This window comes from Hypanus sabinus, chromosome 2, assembly GCF_030144855.1.
Source record: "Hypanus sabinus isolate sHypSab1 chromosome 2, sHypSab1.hap1, whole genome shotgun sequence".
Taxonomy (NCBI): domain Eukaryota; kingdom Metazoa; phylum Chordata; class Chondrichthyes; order Myliobatiformes; family Dasyatidae; genus Hypanus; species Hypanus sabinus.
Window position 1 is genome coordinate 178,269,115 of NC_082707.1, and position 14,471 is coordinate 178,283,585.

At 43.8% G+C, this 14,471-nt stretch overlaps 1 protein-coding gene across 1 annotated transcript in view; it reads left to right on the top strand.

Moving 5' to 3' along the window:
* The window catches only part of LOC132404061 (sodium/potassium/calcium exchanger 4-like), a 146,789-nt gene that overhangs the window by 17,572 nt on the left and 114,746 nt on the right, over positions 1-14,471 (top strand). The window contains exon 3 of the mRNA XM_059988058.1: positions 12,928-13,002. Coding sequence (XP_059844041.1) covers positions 12,928-13,002 — 75 coding nt within the window. The remainder of the gene's footprint in view (positions 1-12,927; positions 13,003-14,471) is intronic.

Genomic DNA, 14,471 nt, shown 5'->3' on the forward strand with positions numbered 1-14,471 from the left:
TGCGAAGAATGAATGTTGGATGCGTGAGTGAGCAAGATTTTGGTAGGTAGAGTATAAAGTGAGGAGATGTGCGATTATCCATTTTCATGGGAAGAATAACACATACAGAATGCTGGAGGAGCTCATCATCTATGGAAAGGAATAAACAGTCGATGTTTTGGACTGACACCCTTTGTCAGCACTTCAGTAAAACACAATGTTGCTTGAATGGATCCAGAGATCAAATGGGTAACCAGAGATATTTTCCCGGGGAAAAATAACTAATACAAGAAGGCATACCTTTGAGGTGATTGGAGGAAAGTAAAGGAGGGATGTCAGAGTTAAGTTTTTTACACAGAGCGGGGTGTGCTTGGAACGCCATGCTAAGAGTGGTGAGGGAGACAGATACATTAGGGTAATTTAAGAGATTCTTAGATAAGCATATGGGTGATAGAAAAATAGAGGGCTATGTAGGAGCGAAGGGTTAAATTGATCGTAGAGTAGGTTATGAGTTGGACACCATATGATGGGCCAAAGGGCCTGTAATATGCTGTAGAGTTCTATATACTATGATCTAAGACAGAACACTCGCACTAGAGTCAATTCAGGAAGGTTCATCAGGTTGACACCTGAAACAAAAGGGGTGCCTTTTTAGAGGATGATCAAACATCTTCGGTCAATGTACTCTGATATTTAGGAGACTGAGATCTCATTTAAACATACAAGATTCCAAGGCAACTTAAGAAAAGTATTGCTGAGAAAATATTTCCCCTTCTGGAAAAATAAAACAAGGGGGCATAGCTTATGAAGAACAAGATGCCCATTGAAGAAAGAGATGAGGAGGAATTTGTTCTTTAAATCAATTTAGAGACCAAACTGTTAAGTGTTTGCAAAGCTGAGACAGATAGCATTTTGGATAAAAAGTGAGTCAAAGGTCAAGGAGATACAAAATTGAGATAAAGACCAAATTAGTCATGGGCTAATTGAATGCCTGATCAGGCTAATGATGTTGTATCATCTACTCCTGTTGCTTCTTATAGCCAAAATTAGAGATGGCACTGGAAGTGGCAACTCTTGTGTTGAGCTCTCTGCAGGGAATCATCAAATACAGCTGAAATCCACACTGACAACCTTCAGTGTGCAACATCATTTTAAGACGTTCAAAAATCAATCAGTCCTCAGAATCAGCAGACCCTGGACTGCATACAGCACTCAAGTCGTGAGTGCAGTTTCCCTTAAAGAAAAAGGAAATATGGAAAGTGTGCGGGGCTGAAAGAGTGAAGGTCCTGAGACCTCCACTTCCTACCATCTTGCTGGCAAACATACGGTCTCTGTAAGATAAAACTGCAGTCCCAGAGGGACATCAGGAACTGCCATGTACCTTGCCTCACAGAAATATGGCTCACCCTTACCATTTTGGATGCAGTGCTGCTGTCATAGGGCTTCACAATCCACCGCATGGACAGAAGAGTGGAGTCTCTAAAATATAGAGGGAGCAGAGTGTGCTTCACGCTTAACTCATTGTGGTGGTTCTGCTCCGTTCTGCTTACATCTAGCAGTCAAATGTCATCCATTTTACCTGCCAAGGGAGTTTTCCAACATCATCCTGCTCGAGATGTACATTCCACCCCCCCCCACCCCCCCTACCTTCCCCATGGCCAACGTCAAGCAGGCACTGGAAGAGCTGTGCACCATGATCAGCAATCATGAAACAACTCACCCTAATCATTGCAGGGATTTCAACCAGACCTGCTTAAGGAAGTCTCCTCTGATCAACAACCACCAACATTTCACCATGGAACCAGAGGAGCCAAAACACTCGGCCACTGTTACACCGCCATCAGGAACACTTATCGTGCCATCCCACACCTGCACTTGTCCGATCAGCTGTACTTCTGCTCCTGGCATACAGGCAGACAATGAGGGTAGCACCAGTGGGGAAGACCACAAGGGTATGGTCAAGGGAAGTTGGGGAGAACTTACAGAAATGTTTTGCATTGGTAGACCGAACAATATTCAGGGATTCATCTTCACAATCTGAGTGAACATGCTACAGTTGTCATCAACTTCATCAAGCCCTGTGTGGATGAGTGGGTGCCTTCAAAAACATACCAGACACACCCAAACCAAAAGCCATGGATGAACCAGGAGATTCACAGTCTGCTGAGGGCTAGATCTGTGGCGATCCAGAACTAGACAAGAGGTCCAGGGACAACCTACAGAAGTCTATCTTAAGAGTGAGAAAACAATTCCAATTGAAGTTGGAGATGGAATTGGATGCATGTCAGCTTTGGCAGGGCTTGCAGGCCATTACGTCCTAAAAGGTGAAACCTAAAATCATGAATGACTAATGTGCTTCACTCCCAGGTGACCTGAATGTCTTTTATACACACATTGAAAGGCAGAATCTCCTGAGTAACAGTCAGGAGAGGGAAGCGTACTGTTGTGGGGGACAACCTACCTGGGGAAAGCAACGTTGGCATAGAGTCTGGCCCTGTGGCTCAGAAGGGTAGGGAAAGGAAGTGGATGGCAGCAGTGATAGAGGACTCTATAGTTAGAGGGTCAGAAAGGCGATTCTGTGGACGCAGGGAAGAAACACAGATGGTAGTTTGCCTCCCAGGTGCCAGGGTCTGGGATGTTTCTGATCACGTCCACGATATCCTGAAGTGGGAAGGCGAACAGCCAGAGGTCGTGGTACATATTGGTACCAACGACGTAGGTAGAATAAGGGAGGAGGTCCTGTAAAGAGATTATAGGGAGTTAGGGAGTGACCTGTACAAAAAGGACAAGTTGCACTTGAATCCAAGAGGAACCAATATCCCGGCAGGGAGGTTTGCTAAGGCTATTGGGGAGAGTTTAAACTAGATGTGCAGGGGGGTGGGAACCAAATTGAAGAGATGGAGGAAGGGGTGGTTGGCTCACAAATTGAGAAAGCTTGTGTACAGTGCAAGAGGAAGGATAGGCAGGTGATAGAGAAGAGCTGTGCTCAGACCAATGGTTTGAGATGCATTTATTTTAATGCAAGGAGTATTATAAACAAAGCAGATGAGCTTAGAATGTGGATCAGTACTTGGAGCTGTGATGTTGTGACCATTACAGAAACTTGGATGGCTCAGGGACAGGAAAGGTTACTTAGAGTGCCAGGCTTTAGCTGTTTCAGGAAGGAGGCAAAAGAGGTGGGGGCGTGGCACTGCTGATCAAAGATAGTGTCATGGCTGCAGAGAAGGAGGAAGTCATGGAGGGATTGTCTACTGAGTCTCTGTGGGTCAAAGTTAAGAATAGGAAGGGGTCAATAACTCTACTGGGTGTTTTTTTACAGACCACCCAATAGTAACAGGGACATCGGGGAGTAGATAGGGAGATAGATTCTGGAAAGGTGTAATAATAACAGGGTTGTCGTGGTGGGAGATTTTAATTTCCCAAATATTGATTGGCATCTCCCTAGAGCAAAGATTTTAGATGGGGTATAGTTTGTTAGGTGTGTTCAGGAAAGTTTCCTGACACAATATGTAGATACGTCTTCAAGGGGAGAGGCTGTACTTGATCTGGTATTGGGAAATGAACCTGGTCAGGTGTCAGATCTCTCAGTGGGAGAGCATTTTGGTGACAGTGATCACAATTCTATCTCATTTACCATTGTATTGGGGAGGGATAGGAACAGACAAGTAGGGAAAAGTGGAGTGAGGTGAAATATGAGGCTATCAGGCAGGAACTTGGAAGCATAAATTGGGAACAGATGTTCTCAGGAAAAGGTACGGCAGAAATGTCGCAAATGTTGAGGGGATATTTGTGTGGCATTCTGCATAGGTATGTTCCAATGAGACAAAGAAAGGATGGTAGGGTACAGGAACAGTGGTGTACAAAGGCTGTTGTAAATTTAGACAAGAAGAAAAGCTTGCAAAAGGTTCAAAAAACTAGGTAATGATAGAGATCTAGAAGATTATGAGGCTAGCAGGAAGGAGCTTAAGATTGAAATTAGGAGAGCCAGAAGGGGCCATGAGAAGGCCCTGGTGGACAGGATTAAGGAAAACCCCAAAGCATCCTACAAGTATGTGAAGAGCAAGAGGATAAGATGTAAAAGAATAGGACCAATCAAGTGTGACGGTGAAAAAGTGTGTATGATAACAGAGGTATTTAATGAATACCTTGCTTCAGTATTCACTACGGAAAAGGATCTCGGTGATTGTAGGGATGACTTACAAGAGACTGAAAAGCTTGAGCATGTAGATATTAAGAAAGAGGATGTGCTGGAGCTTTTGGAAAGCATCAAGTTGGATAAGTCGCCAGGACCAGATGAGTTGTACCCCAGGTTACTGTGAGAGGCGAGGGAGGAGATTGCTGAGCCTTCGGTGATGATCTTTGCATCATCAGTGAGGACAGGAGAGCTTCTGGAGGATTGGAGAGTTGCGGATATTGTTCCCTTATTCAAGAAAGGGAGTAGAGATAGACCAGGAAATTATAGACCAGTGAGTCTTACTTCAGTGGTTGGTAAATTGGTGGAAAAGATCCTGAAAAGCAGGATTTATGAACATTTGGAGAGGCATAATATGATTAGGAATAGTCAGCATGGCTTTGTCAAAAGCAGGTCATGCCTTACAAGCCTGATTAAATTCTTTGAGGATGTGACTAAACACATTGATGAAGGTAGAGCAGTAGATGTAGTCTATATGGATTTCAGCAAGGCATTTGATAAGGTACCCCATGTAAGGCTTATTGAGAAAATAAGAAGGCATGGGATTCAAGGGGATATTGCTTTGTGGATCCAGAACTGGCTTGCCCACAAAAGGCAAAGGGTAGTTGTAGATGGGTCATATTCTGCGTGGAGGCCGGTGACTGGTGGTGTGCCTCAGGGATCTGTTCTGGGTCCCCTTCTCTTCGTGATTTTTATAAATGACCTGGATGAGGAAGTAGAGGGATGGGTTAGTAAATTTGCTAATGACACAAAGGTTGGGGCTGTTGTGGATAGTGTGGTGGGTTGTCAGAGGTTACAGCGGGACATTGATAGGATACAAAACTGGGCTGAAAAGTAGCAGATGGAGTTCAACCCAGATAAGTGTGAAGTGGTTCATTTTGGTAGGTCAAATATGATGACCGAATATAGTATTAATAGTAAGACTCTTGGTAGTGTGGAGGATCAGAGGGATCTTGGGGTCCGAGTCCATAGGACACTCAAAGCTGCTACACAGGTTGACTCTGGTTAAAAAGGCATACGGTGCATTGGCCTTCATCAATCATGGGATTGAGTTTAGGAGCCGAAAAGTAATGTTGCAGCTATATAGGACCCTGGTCAGACCCCCCTTGGAGTACTGCGTTCAGTTCTGGTCGCTGCACTAGAGAAAGGATGTGGAAACCATAGAAAGGGTGCAGAGGAGATTTACAAGGATGTTGCCTGGATTGGGGAGCATGCCTTATGAGACCAGGTTGAGTGAACTCGACCTTTTCTCCCTGGAGCGACGGAGGATGAGAGGTGACCTGATAGAGGTGTACAAGATGGTGAGAGGAATTGATCATGAGGATAACCAGAGGCTTTTTCCCAGGGCGAACAGGAGAGGGCCCAGTTTTAAGGTGCTTGGAAATAGGTACAGAGGAGATGTCAGGGGTAAGTTTTTTCACTCAGAGAGTGGTGAGTGCATGGAATGGGCTGCCACAACGGTGGTGGAGCCAGATACAATAGGGTCTTTTAAGAGACTCCTGGATAGGTACATGGAGCTTAGAAAAATAGAGGGTCTAAAGTAAGGATATGTTTGGCACTGCATTGTGGGTCTGTATTGTGCTGTAGATTTTCTGTGTTACACCTGTCCAAATCCTAGCAGCATCAGGCAACATTTGATCTCTCTCTCAGAGGCTGAAGTCAGAGCAGCTTTCAGGAAGGTGAACCCTCGCAAAGTGTCAGGCCCTGATGGTGTAACAGACAAACAAGCATGCTTTATTGATCCGGAGGGAAATTGGGTTTCGTTACAGTTGCACCAACCAAGAATAGTGTAGAGATATAACAATATAATACCATAAGTAATTAAATAATAATAAGTAAATTATTCCAAGTGGAAATAAGTCTAGGACCAGCCTATTGGCACAGGGTTTCTGACACTCAGAGGGAGGAGTTGTAAAGTTTGATGGCCATAGGCAGGAATGACTTCCTATGACGTTCAGTGTTGCATCTCGGTGGAATGAGTCTCTGGCTGAACGTACTCCTGTGCCTAACCAGCACATTATGGAGTGGATGGGAGTCATTGTTCAAGATGGCATGCAACTTGGACAGCATCCTCTTTTCAGACACCACCGTCAGGGAGTCCAGTTCCACCCAACAACATCACTGGCCTTACGAATGAGTTTGTTGATTCTGTTGGTGTCTGCTACCCTCAGCCTGCTGCCCCAGCACACAACAGCAAACATGATAGCACTGGCCACCACAGACTCGTAGAACATCCTCAGCATCGTCCAGCAGATGTTAATGGACCTCAGTCTCCTCAGGAAGTAGAGACGGCTCTGACCCTTCTTGTAGACAGCCTCAGTGTTCTTTGACCAGTCCAGTTTATTGTCAATTCATATCCCCAGGTATTTGTAATCCTCCACCATGTCCACACTGACCCTTTGGATGGAAACAGGGGTCACCGGTGCCTTAGCCCTCCTCAGGTCCACCACCAGCTCTTTAGTCTTTTTCACATTAAGCTACAGATGATTCTGTTCACACCATGTGACAAAGTTTCCCACCATAGCCCTGTACTCAGCATCACCTCCCTTGCTGATGCATCCAACTATGGCAGAGTCATCAGAAAACTTCTGAAAATGGCAAGACTCTGTGCAATAGTTGAAGTCCGAGGTGTAGATGGTGAAGAGAAAGGGAGACAGGACAGTCCCCTGTGGAGCCCCAGTGCTGCTGACCACTCTGTCTAACACACAGTGTTGCAAGTGCACAAACTGTGGTCTGCCAGTCAGGTAATCAATAATCCATGACACCAGGGAAGCATCCACCTGCATCACTGTCAGCTTCTCACCCAGTAGAGCAGGGCGGATGGTGTTGAACGCACTGGAGAAGTCAAAAAACATGACCCTGACGGTGCTCGCCGGCTTGTCCAGGTGAGCGTAGACACAGTTCAGCAGGTAGACGATGGCATCCTCACTCCTAGTCGGGGCTGGTAGGCGAACTGGAGGGGGTCTAAGTGTGGCCTAACCATAGGCCGGAGCTGCTCTAGAACAAGTCTGTCCAGAGTCTTCATGATGTGGGAGGTCAATGCCACCGGCCTGTAGTCATTGGAGCCACTGGGGCGCGGCGTCTTCGGTGCAGGGATGAGGCAGAACGTCTTCCACAGCACAGGAACCCTCTGGAGACTCAGGCTCAGGTTGAAGACATGGTGAAGTACTCCACCTAGCTGGGGGGCACAGGCTTTGAGCACCCTGGGGCTGACACCATCCGGGCCTGCAGCCTTGCTTAGGTGGAGACGTTTCAGCTGTCTTCTCACCTATTCAGCTGTGAAGCCCACCGTGGTGGTTTCAGGTGTGGGAGGGGTGTAGTCATGAGAGCAGGGTGGGGGGCTGTGAGGAGGGGTAGGAGGGGAGAGTGGAATATGTGTTGGTTGGGGGCCGACAACATGAATCATATGGGGGATGGGCAGGGGCCACAGTGTCAAATCTGTTGAAGAACAGGTTAAGTTCATTGGCCCTGTCCACACTGCCTTCAGCTCCTCTGTTGCCAGTTTGCCAGAATCCAGTGGTAAGTGGTAGAGCTCTGACAACCTGTGCCAAGCAACTGGTTGCAGGGCACCATCAACCTCTCACTGCTTCAGTCAGAGGTTCCCACTCACCTCAAAGGCACGTAAATGATACCAGTTCCAAAGAAAAGTGGAGTGAGCTGCCTCAACGACTGTCACCTAGTGGCAGTCACACCTACTGTAATGAAGTGCTTTGAGAGGTTTGTCATGGCCAGAATAAGCTCCTGTCTAAGCAAAGAACTGGATCAGATGTAATTTACCTCTCATCGCAATAGATCTACAGCCAATTCAATCTTACTGGTTCTACACTTGGCCTTGGACCATCAGGCCAACAGCAAAACATGAGTCAGGCATCTGTTTATTGATTACAGTTCAATGTACAGTACCATCATACCTTTGATACTGATCAACAATCTTCAGAACTGAGCCTCTGTACCTCCCTCTGAAACTGGACCTCATTGGGAGACCACAGTCTGTGCAGATTGGAAGTAATATCTTCTCCTCGTTGACAGTCAACTCTGGTGCACATTAAGGATGCATGCTTAGCATATTGATCTGCTCTTCCTTCACCCACGATTGCGTGGCCAGGCACAGCTCAAATGGCATCTATAAATTTGCAAACGACACAACTATTGTTGGCAGAATTTCGGATGGTTATAAGGAGGAGATAGATCTGCTGGTTGAGTGGTGTCGCAACAACAACCTTGCACTCGACGTCAATAAGATCAAGGATTTAATTGTGGACTGCAGGAAGAGGCAGTTGAGAGAATGCACACCGGTCCCCATCGAGGGATTAACAATGGAAAGGGTGCGCAGTTTCAAGTTCCTAATATCAACATCTCTGAAAGTCTATCCTGGGTCCAACATATTGATGCAATTACAGCAGCTATATTTCATTAGGAGTTTGACTAGATCAGGTGTGTCACCAAACACCCTCACAAGTTTCTACAGAGGTACCGTGGAGAGCATTGAAACTGGTTGCATCGCTGTCTGGTCTGAAGGGGCCTCTGCACAGGATCAGGAAAAACTGCAACGGGGTTGCAAACTCAGCCTACTCCATCCTGGGTAGTAACTCAATGACATCTTCAAAAGGCAATGCCTCCAAAAGGTGGCAACCATCAGTTAGGACCCCCATCATCCAGGACACGCCCTCTTCACATTGCTACTGTCAAGGAGGAGGTAGAGGAGCCTGAAGACACGTACTCAACGTTTCAGGAACTGCTTCTTCCCTTCCACCCATGAACACTACTACCTCACTATATATATATTTTTGCTTTACTTTTGCACTCTGTATTTAATTTAATTTTCTGTCTTTTTTTTACTAATTTTTTTAATGCATTGCACTGAAATGCTGCCGCAAAACAACAAATTTCATGGAATATGTCAGAGATACTAAACCTGATTCTGATTCTTAGATCATTCACAAACAGGTCCATGCATGCATACATAAACAGGTCCACTTATGAACTCAGGCGCTCACATGCACATGTGGACAAGAGCCTGTATGCACATGGTGAAGTCAGGCTTGCATGTGTCCACACAGCTTTGGGCCTTTCAGACTACTGGACTTCAGATTCTGAATGATAAACACCCGCCTGGTTGTGAAGAGTTGTGTGTTCATACCTGCTGCACAGAACGTGTCACTATTCTCACTGAAATGTTCCCAGCCCCTTTATAGAACGTAGAATAGTACAGCACATTACAGGCTCTTCAGCCCACAATGTTGTGCCGACCCTCAAACCCTGCCTGCCATATAACCCCCCCCACACACCTTAAATTCCTCCATATACCTGTCTAGTAGTCTCTTAAACTTCACTAGTGTATCTGCCTCCACCACTGACTCAGGCAGTGCATTCCACGCACCAACCACTCTCTGAGTGAAAAACCTTCCTCTAATATCCCCCTTGAACTTCCTTCCCCTTACCTTAAAGCCGTGTCTTCTTGTATTGTATTGCCCTTTCAACTGAAGGCCCAAGATTAGTATTTCTAATCACTTTTTGCCACCTCAGTTTATTGTTAATCTGCTGGTTCCAGCAAAACTGATGGTGGCCACACTAGGAGTTGGGAAAATGAGGGTAATTAGTGCACTACCATTTTCAAAGCTGGACTGTACCATTTCATTCGAACAAAGGACACTATTTGGCTGTCTGCTCGTTGCTTACCGGTCATGATCAAAATGCTGCCAAAAAAGATTTCAGTTCAGATTATGCAACATAACTCTCAATGCACTCAATTTAAATCACAATAAGTAACCAACAGCAAATTACAATGCAAATCCTGTCTTATTCCTTTGGTATTCTTGTGAAGTAATGCCTTACATAAAAATATAATTTTTGCCTGGATGTTTATTGTAGGCTTTGAAATAAATTGTTTTGTATTTCTGATGTTGAAGACCTCAAGAATTAATTAGAATTCTTCCAATTGACATGGATAAGGTGATTGTTAAAATAGTTAAGATGATCATTTCTCAAAGACGGCAGCAGGCATTGTTCGCCTCACCAATCAAAGGTAAAAAAAAGCTGACAGTTACTAAAAATAAAATTTGCTTCCTCTTATGAACTTCTTACTGAGAGAACTGACTAGCTCCTTTGAGACTTGTGGAATTATATACTATATTATTCCAGAGCTCCAAAAGATAACCATTGAAATGTTCGTAATTTTTCTATAATACACATGCAGTACAATTTGGTAGCATGTAAAATTATGCAATTTTCCTGAGCTGTAATTATTTGGAACAAATTTACTTCTATTCTCCAAAGTTTTATTGTGTCAACCTTTGATCAATAATCTTCTGCCTGGATTCCCCCAGTACTCTACAGTTCTCAGCTGGATACCTCTCCACTCAATGCAAGTAAGACCGAGGAACTGATTATTGACTACAAGAGAGGAAACCAGAGGTCCATGAGCCAGTCCTTATCAGGGGATTAGAGGTGGAGAGGGTCAGCAACTTTAAGTTCCTCAGTGTTTTTATTTCAGAGGATCTGTCCCGGGTCCAGCATGCAAATACCATTATGAATAAAGCACAGCAGCACCTCTACTTCCTTAGAAGTTTGCAAAGATTCGGCATGGCAACTAAAGCTTTGAAAAGATGTGTGGTGGAGAGAATATTGACTGGCTGCACCACAGCCTGGCATGGAATCGCCAAAGACCTTCAACGGAAAACCCCGTAAAAAGTCGTAGATAAGGCACAGAGTCCATCATGGATAAAACCCTCCCCACCATTGAGCATATCTACATGGAGTGTTGTCGCAAGAAAGCATCATCCATCACCAAGAGTGTCCACCATTCAGGCCATCCTCTCTTCTCGCTGTTGCCATCAGGAAGAAGATACAGGAGCCTCAGGACCTACAAGGTTCAGGAACAGTTATTAGCCCTCAATCATCAGGCTTTTGAACCAGTAGGGATAACTTCACTCAACTTCACTTGCCCCATCACTATTCCCACTGAAGAGAAGTCACTTTCAAGGACTCTTCGTATTATGTTTTTGATATTTATTTATTTATTATTATTATTTATTATTATTATTATTATTATTATTATTATTATTATTATTATTTGATCTTGTATTTGCACGGTTTGTTGTCTTTTGCACACTGGTTGTTTGTTCTGTTAGGGGCAGTCTTTCACTGATTTTATTATGTTTCTTGGATCTACAATCTCAGGGTTGTATATGGTGACATATATGTACTTTGATAATAAATTACTTTGAAATTTGTTACTCTTGGTTTATTTTTGCCACTAAAGTTAAAACTAGAGGAAGATCATCAGAGCTCTTCTGTTCACTGTCTTTCCAAGATGGATTGGTGAAAGTCCCTTTTGTGTATCTTCATTATTTTTTTACATTTTCTTTAGAAGTTCACTATTTCAGAGAGAGAAAAAAAACATGTGGACCCAAATGGTGAGATAGTAGAAGTGAGAGCATAATTAAACTCACAAACACTGTGGATTCTCAAGGTTTGCACACTGGCGCCTCCACCTTCCCAGAATTGCACCAGCAGATGTAAATCGTATCAGTGACATTTGAAGAAAAGCTGAATAATATTTGCTTTACACTGCAGAGAATATAGCATGTACTTGTATGCTAATTTTCCTCTTGTCTTGGCTTTTTGTTGACATGGATAAGGTTTGTTGAAATTGTTTTCGAAGTGGACAACTTCTCAGGAGCGTATTTCACAATCCTGTATCAGAGGCACACAGTCATAGTACATGGAACCAGCCCTTCAGTCCAACAGGTCCATGCCCGTCTGCTGGTCCCAGTCCCCTGCAATCGGTCCACAGCCCTTCAATTCCTTTCCCACCACGTCCCTAACCAAATATCCTTTAAATGTTGCAGAAGTACCTGGCTCAACCACTTCCTGTGAAAGTTCACTCACTACCTTCAGTGTAAAAAAGTTAACTCTCAGGTCCCTTTATAATCTCTCTTCTCTAATCTTGTATCTGCACCCTGCAGCTTTGGACTCCTACCACCCTGGGGTGAAGACTATGACCATCCACCTTGTCTGTACCCCTCATGATTTTATAAACTTCATTGTTTTGCTCTCCAAGGAATTCAGATCCAATGTGGCCAACCTCTCCCCATAACACAGGCCCTTTAGTCCAGGCAGAGTCTCTTCTGCACACTCTCCAGCTTAACAATGTCGTTCCTATAAGAGGGTGGGTCACCAAGACTGTACACAACACTGCAAGTGTGGTCTCACTGATGACTTGCATAATGGCAACATAATGTCTCTACTCTCAAAGTCGATGCTCTGGCTGATGAAGGCCGGCAAACTAAAAGCCTTCTTCACCACCTTGACTAATTATACAGTTGCTTTCAGCAAACTGTCCACTTGTAATTCCGGATCCCACTTTTCCTCAATATTCATTGATGTCCTCCTATTCAGTTCCCACCCTGGTGTATATGTACAAAATGCATTGCCTTGGCTGAAATCTGTTTGCCATTCCTCAGCCTGTCTCTCTGAACTGATCAAGATCTGATCATTGTAACCTGTTTCACTATCCACAAGACTCCCTATTGGAGAAGTCAACATCCAATATCTCCCAGTAAAAGCCCACCGACATTGTACTACATCTATATGACATCAATTCATGGATAAAAGACATTCCCTGCTATTTACATCTTAAGAATACAAACAGAAATCAAGAATTATTTTTGAGATAAAGAGCTAAGTGTTTTCATTTTCAAAGGGAAAAGTGTTTTTGGGAAATATGACTGATGTTGATTGTTTTCTCTTTACAGGCTGTGTATATGTTTTACGCACTGGCTATAGTTTGTGATGATTTCTTTGTTCCAGCCCTAGAAAAAATATGTGAGGTATGTTGACATGCACTTACTTACTGTAAGACATTGAAAGTATTTCATTGTGTCTGAAATGCATGTTATCTATTAACTATTGATTAAATTCTGGCCTTGATATTGACACTTAAAACTGGAAAAATGAATATGAAACTGTGTCTAATTCAGATATTGTATTTGCATATAATATCAAAAAAGATTACATGGGAGTTGTTTTGAAGCGATACAGTTTGAAGTCATGTCTTTAGTATATTTTGCAAATGTATTTTTTGGGAACAAAGATCACGTATAGTCACTTCAATCTTGTAGATTCTGAAGGAGTGAAGCAGAACCAGTAGACTTTTCTGCAGATGAGGCAGAAGGTGGCTGATGAGACAGGTGGATGGGTAGTTTTTGAAGTGGCATGCTTCTTCCAGCACTTACACAGGACCCCAGTGAATAACCCGGAGGTTCTCAATACCATCTTGAATATTCTTTCTATGCTCTGGGTGACTATGGAGCAAAGATTCCCAGGAATCAGTGGGTATATTGCATTTCAAGGGGACATGAGCTCATCCTGTTCTCCATTCCCCAGTTGATCTTTTCCAGGATGTCTTGTGCCAGATATGCAGTTGATGTGGACAGTGAGACCTAGCTGACTGAGACCTCAGTGCCTGGGCTGTTGACCACCGAGAGGATGATGACATTGGTCCCTTTATCCTTTCAGAGAAATTGGTGAATTTTTTGGAGTCAGCATTGGGATTTTTCTGATACTTTAAGATATCCTCTGTAGAGAGATCAGGTCTTGAGAGTATATAGGGATCACTCAAGCACAATAGACCAAGAGATTTTGTTTTTACCAGATCTGAGACTTTGATCTTAAAATTTCTTTTTGCTCAATGAACCAAAGGTCGTGCTGTCCTGTTGAACAACTCACTGAAGAACCAATCTAATTTGTTCTAACCATGTATCCAAGTGAAACCTTCAGCTTCATCGGCTAGATCTAGAGATGCAGATAAACCGGGATGGGAAAGCCAGGCTGGTCCTGTAAAGTCTACACTCAGTGGCCAATTTATTAGGTACACCGGTAAACCTGCTCATTAAATACAAATATCTAATCAGCCAATTGTGTGGCAGCAACTCAATGCATAAAAGCACGCAGAATCTTCAAGAAGTTCAGTTGTTCAGACCAAATATCAGAATGGGGAAGAAGTGTGATTAAATTACTTTGACCTTAGAATGTTTGATAATGCCAGAGGGGGTGGTTTGAGTGTCTCAGAAACTATTCATCTCCTGGTATTTTCTCCATGCGCAACAAGTCTCTAGAGTTTACAGAAAAACAGAAAACATCCAATGAGTGACATTTCTGTGATTGGAGAGGTCAGAGGAGAATGGCCAGACTGGTTCAAGCTGACAGGACTTAACAGTGACAATAACTTAAATAACCACACATTACAACAATGGTGTGCAGAAGAGCATCTCTGAACGAAGAACACATTGAACCTTGA